We start from the raw sequence: 22,876 nt of genomic DNA on the forward strand, positions 1-22,876 counted from the left end.
CATTCCTTGACGGGCCATTCCCCCTTTTTTTTTCCTAATAGCTGAATTTTGCCAGTATTGCTCGACTCCAGTAGCACAGCCTCGCACCAGGCACCGCAGCTCTGTGCTCCCAGCTCTCCAGCAGCTCATCCACCCCTGTGCCGCCACTGCTGTCGCTCCTCTGGTGGAGGCAGAGAAGAAAACCAAACCCAGACACCACCTCGCCAGTCCAGGGCTCACAAAAGCAGTCCTGCTCAACTCTTGCTCCCTTTGGTCAGCTGGGAATTTTTGAATCCCTCCCCACTGCACGCTGCTCTCACCCTCCTGTTCGAGTGGGCCCAAGTCAGATCTCCTCACAGATCCCACCAAAAGCAAACCTCCTTCTCCTTCTCCATTAGCAGTTTTCGGTTGGACCTGACCTCTGACTCAGCTCATCGGGTGGCAGCACAGGTGCCAAGCCTTACACCGGAGAAGCCACGTGTGTCCTTTTCCTTGCTTGCTCTCTGCACCCTGCTTTAATTGTCTGCGTGTTTTATTTTTTCAGAACCATGCCCCAAATCAGACACAGCGTTTCAGCTAAGGCATCATCGGTGCCCGCTGCACAGCAGAGCAATTCCTACCTTACAAGCTGTTCTCCTGGCAGTGTATTCCCAGATGAGCCTTACCCTTACCGCAGTGCTGCCACGGACTGACTCGTTCGTGGTCTGTGCTATTGCAGCATTCTTGCCAGAGCTCCTGCCTAACCAGCTCCTTCCAGTTTTGTGTTTGTGCCTTTATTTTGTCCTTCCTAAATGTAGTGAATATGCACTTGGGTGAGCTGTAATCTTAATTTGGACTTCATCAGTTTAGTGAAGACAACCACTGCGTCCTGGCTCTGCCTTCCATTCATTCTCTGGCAGGTCTCCCCTCGCGTCCTGCCGACTCTCCTGCCTTCCAGGTGCTGCGGGTGCTGCCTCACCTTCACGCTGAGCTCTGCTGGCAGACGCACCAAGGTTGTCTTGCCCTGGAATAAGCCTCCGCACATTGTTTCCTTTAGAAAACTATCCCGGTTTTCTGCACAGTCACTACTGCAGCTTTTAAAAGCAATTCATGCAGCTTAAGTAAGAGAAATGATTGTAAGGACGTTGGGTTTGCTCTAAGATGTGCGGCTCATCCTGCTCTGCTGAAAACAGAGAGAAGTAGAAATCACAGAATCACGGAATCACAGAAGAAAGTAGTACCATCTCGTATCACAGTAGCGAGATGTAACAGAAAGCACCTGTCAGAGCCCTCAAATTCTGAGGCACTGCATAAGTCCTACCAACCAGAACACTTTTTTTATTCTGTCAGCTTCTGGATAGTCTCTGCTGGCTCCCAAAAAAATAAAAAAGAAAAAATCGGTTTAATGCTGCGAAGAAAACTAACATGGTATATGGTACTAAATAAACACGTCTTGCTGTCCATCATGTTCTTCATGTTCATGGTGGCCTCTACTACTCAGCATTAGAAAGAATGCACTTCCTTTAATATGGCCAAGTGAGCAAAGCTGACTGCAAAGAAAAGATGTTTCAGGTCAGCTTTGTTAACATCAGCATTCAGAGAAATCCAGTATTCTTTCCCCCTCAGTCAACTTAACTTACTGCTTGTAACAGAAGTAGCAGGAATGCAGAGTGCGTTGTTCAAGTTGAGAAGAAGTTGTCGTACACCCGGGCTTTCCAAATGGCACAAAACACAGTAGAGATGTGTCTTTTCTAGAGAAGAAAGCAGCACAGCAGAACGCGCAATTGCAGCCGTTTCGAGCAGAGCAGAAAGGTATCCTCCAGAGCTATCCCTCCAGCCCCACACCCAGTCCTCCAGGGGTTTCAGCTTGGTGTTTCTGAGGAATGTGCTAAATCTTTAAGTCAGTATGTAAAGAGAAATTTTAATTTTGCTGGGGAAGTCTGTTGATGCAAAGGGACTCATGGTTGATTTACATTCTGAAGCATGAAATTTATCTTTGGCAAGTGGCCTCTGAGACCTAAGTATTTCCAGAAACATCGCTTTATTTTCCCAATGCAACATGCAGAATTATAAGTAGCCATTTCTTAAACCTATTACGAACCAAGAAGACAATGGAGGAGGCCAAGCTTCTGTCCACGGGAAGACCTCAAACGAAGTCAGCTTCAAGTCCGTCTGCCCGCCGGTAACACCGCCATAGCAAGTCTCAACACAGCCACTCGGTTCATTTGTTAGAGGTGCATTCTGACTTCCAGATACACAAACCACCAGACAACGTGCTCTGACACACCGCCTGTCGCTGCTTTTCAACCCATTCCCCTGCACAGAGGTGCATCACCTTTTGAGGGAACTCACTCCTACTCATGCACAGCATTTCAGTATTTCAAACCGAATACAGCCAGTGGTTCCATGTGTCCTAGGGGTAACTTCTCTTTATGCCTTATCCTGATGGCCAAAATGTGGTGCTCAGCAGGCAGCGAGGCGAGCAGTCCCCTCCTCTGCTTGTGAGCAGCCAGGCTGCTCAGAGCTGTGCTCACAGCTCACTGCAGGCTCATCTCCGCCAGCAGCAGCCTAGGTGAGAGCTGCAGAGAAGAGCAGAGCGTAGATGGTGAAACAAGCGCCCCCCAGTAGGGCATCTGTGCGTCCCACAAAGGTCGGGCAGCTTCCACCACCGCTGCTCGCTCCCGTGTAACTGTAAGACATGAAACCCAGAGGCAAGAGAAGCAGCCAGCCGTGGCGGAGCTCCTCCGTTTGCATCCATCGCAGACCCATAACGGCCGAAATATGGGATGCACTTGTGGGCAGGAGGCGGGATGCACGGACTCGGAAAGGGTTTGTCTATAGATACTGCCAGCCAGCTTACGGGATTGAAACTGGGTTGTACACACAGGTTGACTGCGCTTCAGTTTTCACTCCTGCAGTACCGTGTTAGCACAGGTGAAATCCAGGCTCCACGGAGCTCCCCTGGGTCTGGAAGAGGCTCAATACATCCACAGCCCTAATTAACTGCGCAGAAACGCCACCCCTGGTTCAGCAAACACACACTTTGTTGATCAAAAGTCTCTTAAAGGGAAGCTTAAGGATAAAGTCATCTCCCCTCAAAAGCTGGTCACTGTGTGACACTAAGCAGTAAGTTTGTTAATAATTAAGAGTTACACAAAGGAACGCAATCCTCAGAGGAACAGAAAGAAAACACTCAGTAACACCGCTGACCAGAATTACATTGCTAATACTGAAGTTCTTGACCTCCAGTGCATTGAAGCACATGAAAATACGATTTTTATGCTGAAGGTCAAAATGCCATTCCTAAAAACAATCAGTATCAGACAACAAAGAAGTTCAAAATTGCTTTTTCGTATTTGTCCTGAAACTGTTATTTTCAAATTCTCTGCTTTGAGGTGTGGGTAACTTTTGCTACCCATTTCAGTCTACAAACCCCCTTCCTTCTTCCTCTGGTTCCCAAACCACACGGGGTCCTGGTTGTTCAGCCATTCGGTAACGGGGTATATGAAACTTTTATATAGATGTATACAAATATAGCTACACAAGCATTGCGATCTCACTGTAAGATACATTTTCTCTTGCAAGTTCACGTTCCCCTTTCAAATTTTTAGATAATATCATAATGTTGGAGGTGTAGACAATGTACCCAAAAAACCCCTTACTGACCAAATATTTTGAGAGGCTTTGTTAGAAATGAAAATATTTTAGCCAGACTACCTATAGCTTTCCTTTTAAAAGGATGAATTTGTAGTCAAGTTCTACTTCTAAATTTTTAACGTGCACTTTTCTGGTGTTTTAACTGCTCAAATCCTATCGAACAATTTCTTTCTTTTTGTTGCTTGCACTGTGACTACGTGGGAAGCCCCATGCAAGGTCTGGTCCCCACAAGCCTTGCACATGTCTCATGGACAGAAGAGTTTGGCGGACCCCACTGCTCTATAATAAGGCTTCAGTGGCTTTAGAAAACCACTTACACTAGACTATGCTACTGTATTGGAAATATTTTTTTGATTTTGTTTCATTTCAGCCGGCAAATTCTGTGCATGACTGTGTAGAAAAGGAAAAAAGAAAGGATCAGATTAAAGGGAAAGCTGTAACATCGGCAGCTGCACCAAGAGCTCTGCAGGAACACCCAGAAGGGAGAGGTGCAGCCTGCTACCTCTACTTAAGGGAAAGAGCGAACGAAGAATTTCTGATAAATGTATGTTGCACCCTCACATTTTATTATGATTTTTTTTTATTAATTCAGCATGTGACATCTAAACAGATGAGCAGATTTATGAGCAGAATTTTGAAGGAAGAATGAAAATTTAGACAATATTTGTCAAATGAACAGACATAGGAAATAGAGGGGAGTAAAAGGGGGAACTTCAAGTTTATTACTAATACATGATGTAACTATTGCAATGCATTGGCTGAGAAGTGTTCGTTTCTTCTGGTCCTGAGAGAGTAAAACAGCATGATATGACAGTATCCAACAAGATACATTGCCTCCTCGGAGTGGCAAAGATATCAGGATGAAGAAGTATTCATCAGAGTGAAATGCATTCATTACCTTCACTTGGTACTCCCCTGCAATACCAAATATATTATTTCGTGTAAAATCCAGAATCTAGACAGCCTCAAAAAATTGCTGAAATTTACCATATTATTTAAGGTCGTAAGTGATTTAATATTCAACTGACTTGAATACCTAAACATTGTTCGGTTTATGAGGGAAGAGAGTCCAAAGCAGGACAGAACAGGAGGGCTGGAGCCCAGACCCTATGGGACCCCTCGGTTCCCACAACAGGCCGTAACCTCAGAGCCGCTGTGCTCACTCGTAGCCAGTGTTGCATCCAAATATCACCAAGATAGGCCAGAATCAAAAGGTGCGGTCATCTCAGGAAAGGAGGGGGATGGCAGAGAAAACCCGAAAGAAAACGATTCCGCTGTTCCTAGGTCTGAAGCACAGTATGCTGGTCGCTGACCCACATCAAGCTGTAAGTACAGACACCTAATTAAAGATACCCTTGGGTCCCTCGACAGTGAAGCTGCTCTTGTGACATGAGTTCTCTCCAGGAGCACGAACAGTAAAAACAGGCCTCAGGCTACTGTAACGGCCTGGCTGTACAAGGGAACAGATTTGACTGGCAAAATCCTCAAAGTCCTTCACCAGAGACCGTGTTAAAATCACCACTCCTGGAAGGGAAAATTACCTTTCCTTTTCCATCTGCTTTTCTTCCCGTCCTTGTTAGTGCACCCATTGCTGCTGCTGCTGGTGCTGCTGCTGCTGTTCTCGGAGCTCTGCGAGTCGGACTGCGCGTCGCTGCTCTCCTCCGAGCCGTCAGAGAGCTCCTTCAGCCCGTCCGGAACGTCCTTCTGCAAACGAAGCAAGCAGGCGAGTTACCCACTCCACGACAAACTCTCCAATTAACACCATTCTTAAAAGGAGCACTTTGCTTTATTTACCAAGCACTCGCTGTTGATTTTTTATGCTTGAGAGCTACGTCAGAACTGCTTAGCTTCCAGCCTCTGAAGCACACCGCCTTTCGCCAGTCCATATAAAGCCCATACCCGCTGCCGTGGCTTCTCCACTTCCCTCGTCACCACCTCACAGGCACACCCTTCCTTACACACCCCTTTAGTTGTCTCCTCTGTCCTCAATCACCAACTCTAACACACTTCTGCATAATGAGAAAGCCAGTCAGTTTTGGAACTTCATGACAGAGGAAAAAGAACGTGATGGTTCGGTGTCCGACAGCCCCAGAGACCTTTAATTTCCCGAGCAGGAAGACCTGCTGGCACAGACCCTGCCACAGCAGGCCCGGCAGGGGCTGTGCGTTCACACACAGGATTTGAGGCTGCAGAAAGCACCAGCAGCTGTGTTCACCCGTCCACACCTAAGCCCAGACTGCCCTCTAGTGATCAGCACCATTCCGATTTTAACCTACTTAGCGCTAATTAGTGACAGCACCTTGAAATCTGCTGACAGGGACCTCAGTCGTGGCCGTCACCCCTTCCCGACTGCCCGAAGCCCCTCGGTGCGCCCCTTGCCGATGGGCCGTGCACGCAGTGCAGGGCAGTGGCAGACACAGAATTAATGGCACAGAAAGAATTACCTATAAACCACAATCCTAGAGAGGACATCACCAGAAGCAGAGAAGAACCTTTCTATTTATACCAAGTGTCACCAAAGCTGGTAAAAATTAAGCTTGCCTACTCCTAATGCTCACGCTCCTTTCAGCGAACCTTCTTTATGTCGTAACTTTTGGAAAGATGATTTTAGTAAGCTGGGACATTTACCTATTTTTCTGATTTTTTCAAGATGCCTCTTTTAAAGTCTTCCACCTGGTCGTCTAGCTACCACTCCTATAGATGTGTCTCCTAAGACGGTGTGCGCTGTCTTTATCACGTGTGGTAAAAGCTGAACTGGCCAGACTTCTCCAAATATCAGGTTAGAAATATTCCCGCAGACTGGAATCTCCCAGGCTACCGGTGAACAGAAAATCCAGTCACGGGCCTTTCCGATGCAATGGGATAATAAGCACGGGGGAAGCAATAAATAAAAATGCACGGGGGTACCAACCAGATGCACAGAGGGTTCCCGGGACAATGCCGACCACCGAAAGGCTCCAGCCACTAACCGATGGACCATCAAGACCCTCCAACCTTGGGGAGGGCCAGCTTGAACTTTTTAAGTAATAAGATGGGGAAATGGAGGAAAATGAGGGTTCTGCTTGTTTGCCTTGGTCTGGATTTCCAAGAATGACAGCTGTTTTTCCCAAGAACTTTGACTTTTAATTAACAACATGACCTTCAGTTTCTCTGTCTATTGACATCAATATGTCAATTGTTCACTTAAAATGTGAATCCTTCCAGGCAAGACTAAACCTTAGTGTACACCTCTACAGCCTGAAACAAAATCAGCCCCTGAAAGCTCATCCTGCACACGCAGCCCTTGCAAACACTGGAAAATATTAAATTACAAGAAATTGAAATACCAGAAGTCACTAGAAATTCAGCACTTTTGCTACAAGTATTTAAAGATAATGTAATTTGGTTTATTCTTTAGTATTTAAGAGTGCTTGGAGTTGATTTTCCCCAGGGGACCAAGCAGAGTGTTCAGACTGTAGGAGAAGTGCCCAACGTGTCCTTACCAGGGCACGTGCATCTTGTAGCTTTAAGAGGAGCACTGCTGGCCGACCCGTGCTGTTACACGCCACTTCAGCCACAGCGCACACCCATGGCATCTCAGCATTTTTAATCAGATTACATATTATCAGTGCTTCCACCTCTCCATGCAAAGCTTGGCTATTGTGTCTGAAAGGCAGGATCAGTAAAACACTGAAACAGCCCTCTCCTGTCAAGCACAGGTGTGCCTGAAGCTGTACGTCCCCCACATCCACCCTGCTTATTACTGTCAAAAGCACACTGCTGTGTGTAAGACCTGGCCTCATGGCCTTAAGCAAACCGCTGCAGCTTAGTCGAGAAAGTAGCCACGTTTTTGAGAGCTATAAACCACGTCTTATGGGCTCTGTCTTGGAAGTGTTCCTGTTCACCACCATGAACAGACTCACCGCTCCGAGGCACGGAGTGCTCGGTGCGCTTCGGATCACAGCTGACTGCTAGAATTAGGCAAGATTTGGGGAAAGTAGAGGATTAGGTACTTGATAACAGAACTAGAAGCAAAGGGACAAAAAAGAGCAACAACAAAATCCTATTAACAAATATTAATGAAAAATTTGGTTTGATTTCTTGCTGCCCTTAGGAATTCTCCTTCGAAGCATCTCCTGGCAACCACCACCAGAAACACCAGATCCTTTAAACATGATTTCACAGAACTGACATACTCCTTTGTTATGGTTCTCTAATCTGTTTTACATATCTTTACAATCAAATCTAAAAAAAAAAAAACTGAAGGGAGATCCTGGCAGCCTACCAGTCTCCTTCCTACTTGGATCAATGACACAATAATCCGGTTCAGGGAGCCAGCAAAACTGCAAGTACAACTTTGCTTTACTCGCCAGGGATTTTATCAGAAGCTTTCTCTCTTAAGCAGTGTGATTTACCAGACACCTGGCTCTTCTTCCCTCTACTGCAATGGCCATCCCTGTTCCTCAAAGCTTTCTAATGGACAAACCAGCACCTTTCATTGATAATGGATCCCCCAAAGGATTTCTCCTTGAACCCACCATCTTCACAACTTCTCCTCCTGGCATTACACTGGGACCAAACATGACAACGGGGACCAGAGGATGGTGTGACATGGCTGGCTGACACAGCGGCTTTCTTGACACTCCACCAACATTACCACCTCCGGATCACACAGCCCCAAAGAGGGAAAGACAACGACAAAACTGCTGTGTCCTTAGACATGCAGGAAACAACAGGGTTTTGGAATAACTCGACCTGCTAGTCTAGCCTCCTGCCTAAGACAAATCATTACATTTAATGAACTTATTCCTACGCTGAGTTAAATAACATTGGAGCTTTGCTGAAGCTTAACATTAAGAAAAATAACCAGTTTTAACTTACAGTTCTCATGAGGATGACAAATGGAGCTACCACAGCAGCTCTGATGGGTTTTGTTGTTCAAATGCATGCTCACTTCCAATCTGACTTTGCTTAGGTTTAAGCTCTTGACGTTGGATCTGCCTGTGACTTATCCCATCAAAAACACGCTCGCAATCTTTCAAAAGAGATCTTTTTTTCATATCTAGAATTGTTTGTTCTCTGAAACTTTTCAGCATGGCTTGGCCACATCCTGACACAGAATTCACAGACAATTACTCAACCACTTGTCTGCTACAATATGTGAATCTTTTCCTGAGTCATAACGTTCTGACAAAACACCTTCTTCCTGCTCTTGACTTAAGGTCTGCATTCCTTACGCCTAAACCAGAAAACTTTACACATTTTCATAATGAAACAAATTGTGTAAGAATGAGACCCAAAAAGACAACTACCTTCCCTCCATTGTTGGCTGTATCTGATAGTCCTTACCTTAAACGTACATCCTCCTATCAACAAGATGTTTTATACTTTCACTTCAATGCACTGAAATGAGGCCAATCTCTGTTTGGCACAACAACGTTCAAAGAAAGAAGTTTGTGGGATGTCTTGCAAAGGAAACTTTGGAAGCTCTGAAGATGTTCTACTCTGATGGCACGTCAGCACCAGCACACAGCTCCCAGGTGACAACCTTTGGTGTCACCTTATGTGCAAGTACTCAAGGAATCGTGCCTTTCCAGTTTACAGGGTGGAGGCAGAAGACGGTGAGAACAGGAAAGCATTTCTCTTCCATTTTAAATATTTTAGGAGATGAATCTCATCTTAGAAGTTACTGTTGCTGTCTAAGGAGCATGGGGTGAGATGAGGAAAGCAGCTCCAACAGAGAGACATACACTGAGGGGTTCTGTGTTTAGTGAGAGGAACCCTAACTTATTTGACTGTCATCAGTTTCAAATATATAGAGAATCGAGAACAGTGTCAGCAGGCTTCATTCTAGTAGTTTAATTGGGGAAAAAAGTTTCAAATAAAGATTATTCTTTAAAAACCGAATCAGCTAAATCAAGGAATCCTCACTTTTTCCCTTGAAGTATTTTCTGCCTACTGTTAATTGAATAAGGATAAAGGACTTTTTAACTTCTAGATATAAATTGAGATTACTGAAGGTAATGTTATCTCTATATGGCTAAAATTGTATTACAATTTTAATTATTCTTTTATTTCTGGGTTAATAATATCAGCAAATGGTAGCTGATAGTTTTATTCACAGTATTGCAAATAAAACGAGCACTTTGGTTGTATTTTCAGCACACAGGTGCTCGCTGGCAAGCATGAGGAGACCATGCTTGCATTTGGAGGGATAGTTTGCACTACAATTCATGCTACTGAGGAACAGTTCCCTCTTCAGGATTAACCTAATGCAACATATTTTAAACAAATAAAAGTCACCTTAGCATTCAAACAAAACTGCCCAGCTGAGACACTTACCTTCAGAGTGTACACTCCCATCCGCCCCGGGACCTTATAGAAAATGCCCTCTTCCCCTCGGGAGTTTGTATGTAACATAGCATTCAGGCATGCAAGAGGAGAAGTCCCACTGAAAATAAAAACACAGGATTAATTTTTGTATTTCTCTGGTCAGTGTTAATCTTCTGCTGGGAGACGATCACAGCCCCTCACCTGACCACCAGGCATGCAGCGGCAGAAGAGCCCAGCTCCAACGTGTATTCCCACGAATACAAGTTGAAGCTGCCTCAACAAGCAACAGTGAAACCAATCCAACGAACCCACGCTCCAGCTCCAGAAAATAGGCAAACAAACAAAAAACCCCCAAGTTCAGGCTCTCCGATACCTCTTTGCAGAACATCAAAATGGTCGTTCATTCTTAAAGCTCTAAATGCTCAAAGTTGCTCAGCTGAAACTCTGAGCAGATCTGTTGCAAGCTAATTACTGATTGCAGAGATATTTAAAGTTTTCTGGAAAAAATTGCAGCGTGGTGAAACGAGGGTTGTGGGATAGAGAATGGAAACCAATTCTGCAATTTTAGCAATTTCCTGAAAAGAGCTGCAATCTTCAATCCCAGCCCCAGGAGCTGAAACAGGAGCTCCATCCTTTTCCCTGTGCTGGTGGGGGTTTTTTTGTTTGTTTTTTAAGCTATCCCACTGCAGACAGAAGCAGAATCAGTGGGCACAGAAGACAGGTAACTTTTGTTCCCGTTGCTGGGTCAGGCAGATCACACACGCTATTTAACAGCTGCCACTGCTTGTACAGCACGCTGCTGGTATCTTGCACTACCCCTGCACAGGAGACGCAAGATTCAGTGCAAAGTTTTCACCTCCCAATATCTTGTCACAAAGGCTCGTACTGGAACCATCAGATTGACTGAAATCCTAAATTTGTGACTGAATGGCCAAAACTCCTGAGTGGAAGCTACGGCGAGATTGCTACTCATTTGCAGTATGCTTTGCTATAAATATTCAAACAAATCTGCATCACGAGCAGTGAGATGAGCCCTGGCAGGAAATGGAGATAGAGGTGAGGCAGAGCCCAGACCTCTGACGGCTCAGGCAGCACGCGCTTGCTCCAGGTTAGACAAAACAGCAGCAAAGCAGCTTAGCTCCATTACTGAATTCTAACAGGAGCAGAAGCTGACATCCTGGAATAGATTCCAGGGCTCCTTTGCACAGGTGGGGTACAAACGTGCAGTTGGAGGCACACAGGGAATGCTGCATCAATAACCCCAGGGTGCCCAGCCCCACGGCCCTGGGCTCGGGGAGCTCTCCAAGGAGCAGCCCCCGGCCCCTCTCGGGGCAGCCCGTGCCAGGGCTCCGGCACCCGCCCGGCCCAGCAGTGCTGCCTGAGGGGCAGGGGGAGCCGCCGGGGCTCCAGGCTGGGCCCGGGGCCTCTGGGCCTGGCCCTGGGCACCGCTGAGCAGAGCCCGGCTCCGGCCTCTCCGCACCTCCCTGCGGGTACTGACGGCCATGGGGGAGCTCCCCCGGAGCCTCCTCTGCTCCAGGCCCAGCAGCCCCAGCTCTCGCAGCCTCTCCTCACAGCACGGGGGCTCCGGGCCCGGCAGCACCCTGGGGGCCCCGGCCTGGGCTCTCCCTGCTGGGCCCAGCTCTCGGTGCTGGGGGCCCAGGACTGAGATAAAGCAGCTCACAAACCACAGGAGAATCACTGTCCCCGGAGGGCAGCTAATATTTACATTGCTAGACCCAATCCCATCCGTACTAACTGCAGTGCTCTGAGAATTCAGCCCCTGCCGGGGGACCACAGCTCCAGCCGGCCGGTGGGATGCTCAGGGAGGGGGCACCACGTGCCGGTGGCAGGGGCGAGGATTCAGAGCCACGGACATGAGCCGTGCGTTATCAGGTGGTTCATGGGACCAGATGGCCGCTTCCTAACCTAAATTATTCCATGTAAAAGGTCAAGAAACAGCCCCCACGGCATTAAGGCAGAGGTGCAGAGCAGTGCCTCAGCACACACTGCTACGCCTGCTGCCTGCAGTTCTCTCGCGTGAATGCCGACATGGACATGACACAGCTGAGCGAATGTGTGTGCGAGCCACGCTTGGCCCAGCTCTACATGGCAGTACAAACACTATTCCTGTCCTTCTCCCACCACTGCTCATCAGCTTTCTCCCCCTGCTGCTGCATCTAGAAAATGATCAGAATTTCGTATTTCTGGATCACTGAGCGCATACTGAAGAGCACCGAGCGTGCCGACGCGTGCCCGCACTCAGTAAAGGTCTCAGACGGTGACGAGAAGCCTGCCACGTACCTGACCTTTCGTTCGCTGAGTACGTTCTTCTTAAAAACTGGATCAAGGCAGAAAATCAACGCTAAGTCAAGCATTTTACAGAAGTCTAGGCAAAGCTATGCTCTGGAAGCTCACCAAGGAATGAAGTCTTGGCAGGACCTATCTTTACAAAAACTATACTTGTTTGGCACCTATACTATTCCTGCTCGATTCCATTGTTTAACAGCTTATCCATCACTTTTGCTTTAATTTCTTCTTGCATTCACCTGTCTACAGGTACTTGTCTTCCTCTATACGCTCTTTAGAGATCTGGCACAAATCTAACATTGTTCGAGCCTTTCATGCACCTTATTGGGAAAATTTTAAAAGTTAAAGTCAGTCAACAAACCCCACGTAACTTTCATAAGTTTGGGTTCTGTTTGGGTATAAGATACGTGGTCCTCGTGTCATATTGCATCCTCTCTGCCTCTGTGAGCGACCACGGACGAGCCCTTCCCATAGGAACACCTTTCCTCCAGGACCGTCGCTCCATCCGCGCCGCCCCGACACCAGCGCACGGCCGTGGAGCAGAGGAGTAGCCACCACCATGGAGCTTCTGAGCTGCCCTGACAGCAGCTCCCAGCTGAACAGCTCCAGATCTCCATTTGACACACAAGCCTCTGCTCTGGAAAACACGTACCCAGCACGGTCACAAGGCCAAGGGAAAGAAAGAGGCTGGAAAATGAGCCGAGGTGCTCGCAGCAGCATTCTGATGACATCCCAACCAGCGGGGCTCTGCTGAACTTGCCTGAATCCCATGGGAAAGTGCTCTGGGCAGGTTTCTTTGACAAGAGATATTGCATTATTACAACCCTCAACCCACAGCTGACAGTTTGCTAACAAATAAACGTGCAGTGGGGTGGTGGTTATTTATTCCTGGAGATGCAGCCTTCCCCTCTGATGGGAAAGACTTTGCCCCTTATCTGCTCTCTGCTGCCCTTTGCTCAGAACCCCATAGCACTCACTCATTACTTTTTCCAAATACCTGCATTTGGTACCCAGGCGATGATTTTAAATGCAGTAACTGTCTAAAAATAGCCTTAGGAATCAGCTGCTATTATGCTGTTATTTCTGGGGCTTGTCTTTTTTTTAAAAAAAAAAAAAAAAAAAAAAAACAAAGGCCATCAGCCACTTCTGATGGTTCCCATCACTCGACCTCAAAACCGGTAGTTAGAGAAGCATCTCAATGGGAAGATGCTGCTCCAGAGGCATCACTATCTGCTATTTCACTTCAGTCCCTTCCATTGCCCCCATACTGCTGCGTGTATGGAGCCATAGTCAGCTGGGTACTGCTGACCATGTGGTGCCGTTAACGCGCAAGGCATTTTAGAGGTCTCAGAACAGGATTCAGCCTTCAGAAGACCTCAGCTCTATGACATGACGAGGTCCCTATTGCTACACTCCTTCTCTTCTGGAGAGCAAGCCCCTAACTCATTTCTGGATCTTCTGAACTGAAGCAGTCTCCAGCTTTGCAATCACTCCCATCGATGACCTTGGACTCTAAATAAGCTCAAGTTGTGGTTCTTGGCTTGAAGATCAGGGGTTTGAGGTGCAGTTGCTCAAATGTTCCCAGCTCACAAAGAAATTACGTGACTGCTTTGAGGACAGGCTCGTTGCAGGCTCTTGTTCTATCTACAGAAAATTGGCTTGACACAGTATATTGCCTCATGGACGTGTAGAGTTACCGTGAAAGGAGAAAATAAGGTACACCCACACTGAATACCAAAGTTTCCCGGAAACAGTCACACGCTGTCCTTCTAACAGCATTCCTCTCCACCACCCTCTGATGAGCTGATGATCAAGAAACACAGAGGCTTGCTTCTCCCCTCCTCCCTGCCCTCTTTACAGGCTTTTTGTTTTAAGTTTCCACACAAAGAATCTTCCAAAATGAGCTAAGACTAACTTTCGCTTTTCTCATGTGTTGAGTTCCCGTATTCCCCCATCCCCACAGTCCCCTCTGCATTCACATGCGCACACTTAACAGCGACTGCACCCCAAGGAGCTGGTGGGCAGCAAAGCCACTCTCAGATGAGGTATTTTGCACACTAGCAGTTTAAGAACAAGCGCTGAATGTGAATGCAAGTAGCACAAGGTCCTGTAACCCCTCCGCTGCTACAAGGCGTAAGGCATGGCTCTTGGGGGTTGGTTTGTTTCTGGAAACACGGGAGTGTTTATGAACCCAAGTGACATTCTCCTTGGTTCCATGTGCAGCATCCTTAGCTGGCGTGGGATGCGTACTGTTCAACAAAGTAGGCACAATGCCAAACTCACTTCTACGGCATGGAGCTAGAAGAGAGGTGGTGTTTTTTTTTTTTTAATGAGGTGTTTTTTTTAAAATGTAAATCCACGCACATGGATTAAGATACTTCACGTAGACAGGGCACACTTAGTATTTTACTGAACTGTAAAATTAAATAATAGAATTTCCCCCAAAAAGTAGTTACTATATGAAAAGTTACACATGATGTTTTTATTAAAACATTAAGCAGCCTACATATATATACACTTTTTTTTTTTTTTACGGCTAAATAAGCAGTTCCAGTATTCATTCCAGCAGGTTTTTCAGTCCATAAAGATTTTTACATCACATGTACTACTCGAATAGCATGAAAAAAACGTAACATTTCACATTAGGCTTCCACATAGCTGAGAGGCTGCACAACAGTGATCCAGCTGGCAGGTTTTGTGGAGAGCAGGTAGAGGATCCCGGCTGGGGCTCTGCCTACAGCCAGCTCCAGCCTGAGCTGGTGCATGCCTCTGTTGCTCCTGTCACTCAGCAACTGGAGCGGCTGCCTTCAGTTCTTGCTTTACTTCTTAATTCAAGGGAGGGGAAGAGCACGGCTTCAGTTCACCAGACCCTGCCTCTCTGATCACCCGGCTGCAAAGAAAGACTGGCAGCAAACTCACGGTGTCAGAGCAGGGACCGTAAACCATGCTCACACCTAGGAGCTTGATATAAAACCAGGCAACGCAGACTTGTTCTCTGCTGGAAGCCTTAAACCACTGTACTTTTCCACATCCTATGCATTACCCTTCCTTGCAGTGTATTTCAACTTGGGAAAAACTTGGGAGTAACACATCCACCCAGGCAAAGCTACCTTCACGAGCAGCAAGAGACACGGTTTTAGCGCACGCGTAGGCATTAAAGTACAGCACCAAGAAAATTTGCACTTACAGATGCTGCTTGAGAGGTCCAATAAAGCAAGTACTCACCAATACTTACCAGGTGACCACCCAGCACAGTGAACAGGCTGAGCAAACATATTCTTAAACTCTGTATTATTTATTGTTATCAGAGCAGGCACAAATCTTTTGGCTAGACAGCTATACACAACATTTATGGTCAGCCCAAAGAGTGGTACTCCATGAGCCTCTCTAGAACCATTTCCTTACTCTGTGTTGGGACAAACATTAAGCGCCTGTGAAGTGTCTGTTCTGTTACCTTGTTCCCAGCCATTCTCCTACCATTGCTGTTCTCAGCAGCGCTTTCCACTGAAAATCACATTTTAGGAATTATTCTCGTCTAACACTAACTGCCCTGTTAGAAACATCAAATTTAACAGATTTATTGGAACTTACAAGTCTATTTATACTTATAAACTGTTTATAAATATAAACCTGTGGCTGCTACATGAACTAGTTTGTATATTGATGACCAAACAAGGGTTTCTGGTAGCTTCTAAATATTTATTGTATTTTGAATATTAACATTTCCATAGCTGCACTTTCATCTCATTAATGAATCAAAAATTTCGTCTCAAAATTAATCAACCAGCAGAAGTGACAGGTGCTCTGCCTGCAGAGCGGGCACATACTCCACTTACTTCATTGGATTGCTGAAAGGGCTAAAACAGGTTAATAACAATCTTCATAGCTAAAAGGTAGTTATGAGGCCAATGGCATACGAAATACACATTCCGAGCTGTCACCCCTCCGAGCATTTCTCTAAGCTACTTCGCTTTTCCAGTGGCCGCGTACATACCAAGTCCTCCTTCTGAGAATTGCCAAACTTAAGCCTTCATCATATCATGGCATTTTACATTCCACATTAAATTCAAAGCTTCTTCAGACTGAGCAGGGAAAAAGGGGTTTGAAAATGGTAAATGCACACAAGGTTAAGATGAGACATCTCTATTGCGAGCAGCTGCCTGTTCAATGGGAGAAGGAGGTGAGAGCATTTTTCTTTCCACACTTTCAATTCCACTACGTAATCCTTTCCAATCAGCCTTACCCCTGCAACCTCGGGGAGCAAGGGGATTTGTTCTGATTTGAAAACAAAATGTGACCGAATCATTTCTGTTCGGTCATCTATGGATGGGATGCTAGATTGAAACCCTAAAAAATTTTCATCCGTGCAGTATTTGAACTCACACTTGCACTCAGAACATCGTGCAAGGTGCATTTATCTATCGAAAGGCTACTTTATATTAAAGCTCCATTTTTCATGTGTCGTTTACGCTATTCCTCCGTGCACACCAGCAGCGTTCAGTTGGGTGCAGGCCCAGCAGCTCCCACCACAGGACCACCACCTCTGGCTCCAGAGCAGCCTGCAGACAGAGGCGGCACCTGCTGCCGCGGCTCGCACAGGAACACCGCACAGAGTCGGTTCTGTTACACCAGGGCAGCGTGGTAGCACTCAGCAACCCGGACACCACGGAAGAGTTAATTATCCTCTGCTCTGAATGGAAGCTTAATATAAAGTGCATCTGACAGCGAGCACCTTCGTTTCACATTGTCACTGCAAGTGCACGGAACTCGATAAAAGGCCCAGACTCGGCTGTGTTTAAGGGTGAGGGTTTTCCCTGTTTTGTTCTTTTGAGCATCCCTTCTTCCCCACTTTCCATTTGAATCAGACATTCACACAAATAGCTTTTGGCTTATTAGTAAATTAAAATACGATTTTTAAAAACAATAGGTTTAGACCTACTGAAGTGTCAGAGGAGAGAGAGATCGTAAGCAGATACCACAGTACCGACTTGAAGTTTGTTAACACAAATTTATGATTTAGAAAAGCAGTTTTATTCTATGCATTAGATTGTTTTACCCCATATACACTGCCAAATGACCCCGGGACAAAGACGCACAAAAACATCATGCAAATCAAGCACCCCCTCCCCACAAATTCAGGACTGCAGACAGCAACGTTAATTTATGAGACACTAAGCACTCACATGCTATTAGCCTGGTATTTTCCACAGACTTGCAAGCAGATTAAGATTTCATGTTTGCATTACACTCAAAGGCTAATGCAAACTGCATGCAGGAAAGGTAGATTAACGTAAGAGAAGCATTAACACTAGTTTTACTACTATTTCTTTGTTTCTAAGTCTGTGTGAAACAAGCAGTTGCTCTTTTAATTAAGGCTTTTGCAGCTTGCGTTAATACAGAACAGTAGCTTTAGAACAATCAGCAGTGGTTCTTACCTTCTGGAGTTGGAGTGCAACCCAAAAAAAGGAGAGAAACACCCCTTTAAAAACTTTAGCAAAACAATTGTCTAACCATTAATACGAACCCTCCTCCCCATCCACCAGAACCAAATTAAGAAAGCTTTGGGCAGATCCGCAGCAATACTACAGCTAGGCTCTATCATACACATAAGCGGGTGTAGAAGACATGCACCCGTCAGGCTTTTTTTCAGCTTACTTTCCAAGGAGCTGGCATAGATACACCGATCCCAGGTAACTTCCAACCCCCCCAGTTAATGAACTTCTGTTAGAAGTCAGGTGGGCCCTTTAGAGGTCCTGTATGTGGCCAGGCACCATACAGAAGTTTACTTTTATTTCACAACTTAGGCCCACAGTTGTGGGTACAGCAGCAGCCCTACAACCCAGAGGAGCAAGACAGTCTGTGAGCAATTTACTGAAGCCAATGGTTGGGTTGTGTCACATGTACAGCATCATCTCAGCTGTGTTCCCAAGGGTAAATCCATGGGCTGGCCAAGTCATTAGTAATGCAAACTAACCCACTACTTGCTCATTTTCAGTATTGCCACTGTTGGGGGGTGGGGGAGAGGGGAGGAAAGAAGGGAGGGGCTGGTTTTGGTGGTGGTTTTTTTTTGGTGGGGGTAGAATTGGCTACAAGATTTTTCATGTGACAAAGCCAATTATTAAACACCAACACTTGAAGTTCCTGAGAATTTGTGCAAGATCAAAACACAGTGCCCTGAAAACCTGGGTGGTGCCAGTGAGCACAGTGAGCTGGGATGGAGCTGCACTTGTATCAGGGTGTAGTAGAGGGCACTGGAGACCCTTGGATCAGGACCAGCCTGGAGAATGCTGTAGTGCTCTTCAGCACACGCTCAAGTTGAACTTTCTTTATAAGCTTTAATTACTGGTCTGCTAAGACTGATATGACAACTGGATCTGACCTACAGGAACATTACTAGATTCTGACGTCATACACTGAGTCCTGGATGAGATCAAAAAGCCCTTAGATATTGTTTACATGTGTAAGCAAAAGTTTCAGGTTTATAGTCCTTGATTAGCTTCACCTTAACAGTGTCCATGTGTAAGGTACTTCTGCATAGGCCCTCAAGGGGCACACAGATAAATGATTAGCACTTTCTGGTTTTAAAGGACAAATTCATATAGAGGAACCTCCCTCTAAGGCTTCTGGGGCACAGAATTAAGACTTCAAAGTTTCTGGTGTCCCCCCACTCTGTCTCTCTGCTACAGGGCCATGGGCTGGTTCAAACTGAAGGTAAATTCTACATCTAGCTGCTTGCTGAGATCTCAGCTCCTGTGTTTTCTAGAAGACCTGTGTTTTCTAGAAGAGAATGCCAACTTTTTAGATGCCTGTAGTGCTCATTGCTGGAGTATTACACCCCACGTTTCTCCCTGCAATAGCCGTTACACTTCCACATGATAGAAATGGATGTATAGCTTTATTTTGAGGAGCCAGCAAAACCTGCTACTATCCTAGTCTCAGGATGAGAGAAGTGGAAGATGTGGTTAGTCAGGGATTTGATACCTTTATGTAAGTAACTGCTATGGAAAGTCACCTGGCTGGACTTTCTCCTAACATAATGAACGCATCTCCTGCTAATGGTAACAACATGATCTTTCTATATAACCATCCTCTTCACCTCTTCTCTATATAACCATCCTCTTCACCTCTTCCTACTCTTCTTCATCCTCTTCAACTTCTTTCTATATAGCCATCCTCTTGAATTCCAACCTCACAGTTGGAATTAGAAGGGACCTTAAAGATCATTTAACCGAAACCATTCTATGATTCCATAAGTCTTCAAACTACTTTTTTTCAAACCAACATTTTTCCCTACATGCATTATTTACATCATCTACCAACTCATCTCCATCCTTCTGCAGATACTGTGTGGTGCGGAGCTGATGACTTCGATGCTTCTTTAAACACTAATGAGGCAGAGTCCTGTGGGGTTTGCCAGATCCAAAGCGTCCCTCAGGATCAACAGCGTTTCATTCTGTGGCCTACAAGCCAACAAGGCAGGCTCGAGGTGAAGTACGGGCACTGCCTGCAAAGATTCATGAAACAAACCTGACAGACTTGGTGGCCTGCAGGTTGCCATTCCCACTGCCCTGCAGATGAACAGGAATGACCAACGGGGGGTTCCAGCACAAAGAAAGCCTTTAATAAGCACCAGAGGTCACCTGCGGCTGGTAGAGGCCGAGCACTCGGCTGGCAGAAGATGGGCCTCAGGGAGAGCCCCGGTAGCAGAACCCCAAATGACAGCAGCCACGGAAGGCCGCAAGGCCCCTCGCCATACGTACCGCTAGCCCTAGTGAAAAGCTACCCGAAAACACAGCCCAGAACACCCTCCCTCCACAAAACACCACCTGAGGCCCTCAGATGCGATGAATGCTGGCAGCCATTTGACCCAAAATGGCTTTAGCCTGTACTTTACAGAAATTCCACTTCGCTACAAAAGGCGTCACAAGTACCTCAAACAATGTGATGTTCTGGTGAACTTCAGTTGAAAATAAGCTGATAGTTGGTTATTTTCTTCAGAAAAAGCCAAATCCAGCTTTGTAACTGACTAAAAAAAAATGCAAGACCTTACTGTACCAGCAGTTATTGCCCTCTGCTTCTGCCAGCCCTTCTCTTGAGCACTTACAGCAATTAACAGAAGCAAGCTGAAGAAGAGGCTTGCAATTAAAGCCAGCCTGCAAGGCTGGTGCTAACGCACCTGCTTCCAACAAATGCCCATTTCCCATCGGGAAAGACTCCCACATTTCAGATGTAAAGAGGTCAGCAATACCTTTATGGACATTTTATAGTATCTATCTTCCAGCAGAATGAAAACAATCTAACTAGAAACAGCAGAGAGGTGGAGATAACCCAACCCTGGTGGCTCTCAGGAATGAAGTGTGAAAGGCCCTGCCTTATTTCCCCCGACACACACTCAATATTACTGAACCTATACAACTTGAACCCCGAATGTTCCAGGTCATTGGAAGATTAAATTCAAAGAAACTGTGGATTAAAGATTTTGTAAAGTAATTTAAATGTTTGTCAGCTGACGGCTTCAGCTAGCTACAGGGCCTTCCACGCCAGCCCAAAACTTGCAACTTCGCACACTGAAAGGGAGGAAGAGCAAAGCTGTTTTGTACTAACCCAGCACGATCTATTTGGAGTATCATACCTCCGGTCACCCATGAGAAACAGCACTTTTAACTGCACTCTTTCCACAAAGAAGCCTGTAAAGGCTTTGAGGTATCGCAATGACTCAGTCTTACAAGAGGCACTGAGGCCAGAAGGCCGCTTCTCCCCCGGAGCTCGAGGCTGGGAATCAGGAACTGCAGCAATTCAGGCTGGGAGGAACCTCTGGAGGTTGGGAGGAACCTCTGGAGGTCACAGGCCCAACCTCCAGCTCAAAGCAGGAGCACTCCAAGTGCCTCAGGGCTTCGTCCAGCCCAGCTCTGAACACCTCCTGTACAGGGAAAAACCTTCCGTGGCCCTGCTCTAGTGGTTTGTCACCCCATAGTGAAAATTTTTTCCTATCTAATCCAAATCTCCCACCCTGCAGTCTGTGCTCATTGCCTCTCAGTCTAGCACTGGGCTCCTCCACGAAGTCTGGCTCCATCATATGTAAGCTATCAGCAGAAATGAACACACCAGAAACCAAACCACCACATTCTGAAAAGCAGCCTTGGATAAAATAGCTTTGAAATGTACTGCGGTACAAGCAGAGCGAGCTCCAGAAGCTTCCTGGTGTGGTTACCAACAGCAAGTAGTTGCAAATACTTTAGACCACTCTACAGAGACGACTTTTTTTGCAAGCTTTGTGTCACCTGACCCTCACGTTGTGAGACGCCACAGCAATCACCAGGCAAATTTAGATCTAAATCTGATTTTATGGAGTTGTGTAAAGCTTTATTTGGATGAATTAATACAGCAAACAAACCAAGTGTGCCAAACCTGCTGCCTGCTGCACCCTCGATGGGCCACTGAACCCAAGTCCTGCCAGCACCTCCTCCCCACGGGGGTTCCGCAGCATGGGGCAGGTGAGGGCTGATGCCAGCAGAACCGGCTGCCACCAGGACAGTTTGCTGGCGTGCTCCATTTGCAGTTAAGGAGCTGCATGGCTAGCTAGTGTCAGAACATCATAGAAGCACGAGTGTCCTGCTGAGGACGTAGCAGTGGGAACAGTCACTCTGTGAGCAGGCCTGAAAGGTCCTCCCAGGCATATGCCGTTCCCACCTCATTCACCCCTTTCCAGCCAAGCTCCTGACAGAGCAGAGGCAGGAAAGTACACTTTAAATAACCTTTCTAGCTTCAGCACACTGCTTTCCAGTTTTACAGCTTCCTGCTGCCATGAGGAACCAAGGCAGGAAACAGGAGCAGAAGATACAAACCTCCTGGTCCTTGCTTCCCCTCTCAGGTACTGCCTCACAGGTACTTCTCAGCGCTCGGATCAGATCAGAGGACAAAAAAACTAGATATGAGTTCACCAACATATCAAATGGCCTGGAGCCATTTTAAGAGCAATACAGCAAAGGCTGTTCTGACCTGTGCAGGTTTCCTTTGTCAGAAGTTGAGCTCTCCGTAACAGCTCATCAGCAGAAATAGCTCTTCAAAATACCGACAACTTTAAGCTGTCAGTGTGCAGATCTTCATTAAAAAGAGGCAGCAAGCAGACGGCATAGCAATTTCTTTCCTTAGTATTTTGACTACGGACATGTATGTCCAGTGAGGCACTGGAGATCAAGGATGAAGACACTCATCCCAAAATCTCTTTTGCACATGCCTATAACCCAAAGCTACTTCCCACCTCAAGTGATTTTCCCCAGGTGATGCAACTCTGATCTTGCAATTATTTGGAGTCTCCTCCTTGGAGGGCTGGGCACCCTGCTCACGATGGCCCTGCTGGGGCGAGGGAGGGTGACACAGGGACACCCAGGGGTGCCCCCAGCCCCAGCCAGCCTAGGATTATTTGGACTGCCAAATAATTACCTGCTACCAAAACCGAGGACTTCACCTACCGCATGCAAAGCACAGCCCTCGTTGTGACCAGATGACCTCTGGAGGTCCCTTCCAGCCCCAGCTGTTCCGTGATCCCGAGCTCCGGAGGTGACCTGACAGAACAGAACCGGGCATCCCAAGGGTGCCTCTCCCGAGAGCAGGAGCGCTGGCTCAGAAGCAAATCCAAGTG

At 46.5% G+C, this 22,876-nt stretch overlaps 1 protein-coding gene across 4 annotated transcripts in view; it reads right to left on the reverse strand.

Moving 5' to 3' along the window:
• Positions 1-22,876, reverse strand: part of ASXL2 (ASXL transcriptional regulator 2) — a 114,641-nt gene that overhangs the window by 60,157 nt on the left and 31,608 nt on the right. Inside the window, exons 3-5 of one of the 4 annotated variants that reach the window (XM_040552199.1) lie at positions 17,670-17,672; positions 9,937-10,045; positions 5,157-5,319 (exon numbers count right to left, since the gene is read on the reverse strand). In XM_040552199.1, coding sequence (XP_040408133.1) covers positions 5,157-5,319; positions 9,937-10,045; positions 17,670-17,672 — 275 coding nt within the window. Of the gene's footprint in view, positions 1-5,156; positions 5,320-8,475; positions 9,313-9,936; positions 10,046-10,300; positions 11,113-17,669; positions 17,673-22,876 lie in introns of those variants that run through there. The other 3 variants (XM_040552201.1, XM_040552200.1, XM_040552202.1) reach the window with 3 other exon arrangements.

Source organism: Cygnus olor, chromosome 3, assembly GCF_009769625.2.
Source record: "Cygnus olor isolate bCygOlo1 chromosome 3, bCygOlo1.pri.v2, whole genome shotgun sequence".
In the NCBI taxonomy this organism is placed as follows: domain Eukaryota; kingdom Metazoa; phylum Chordata; class Aves; order Anseriformes; family Anatidae; genus Cygnus; species Cygnus olor.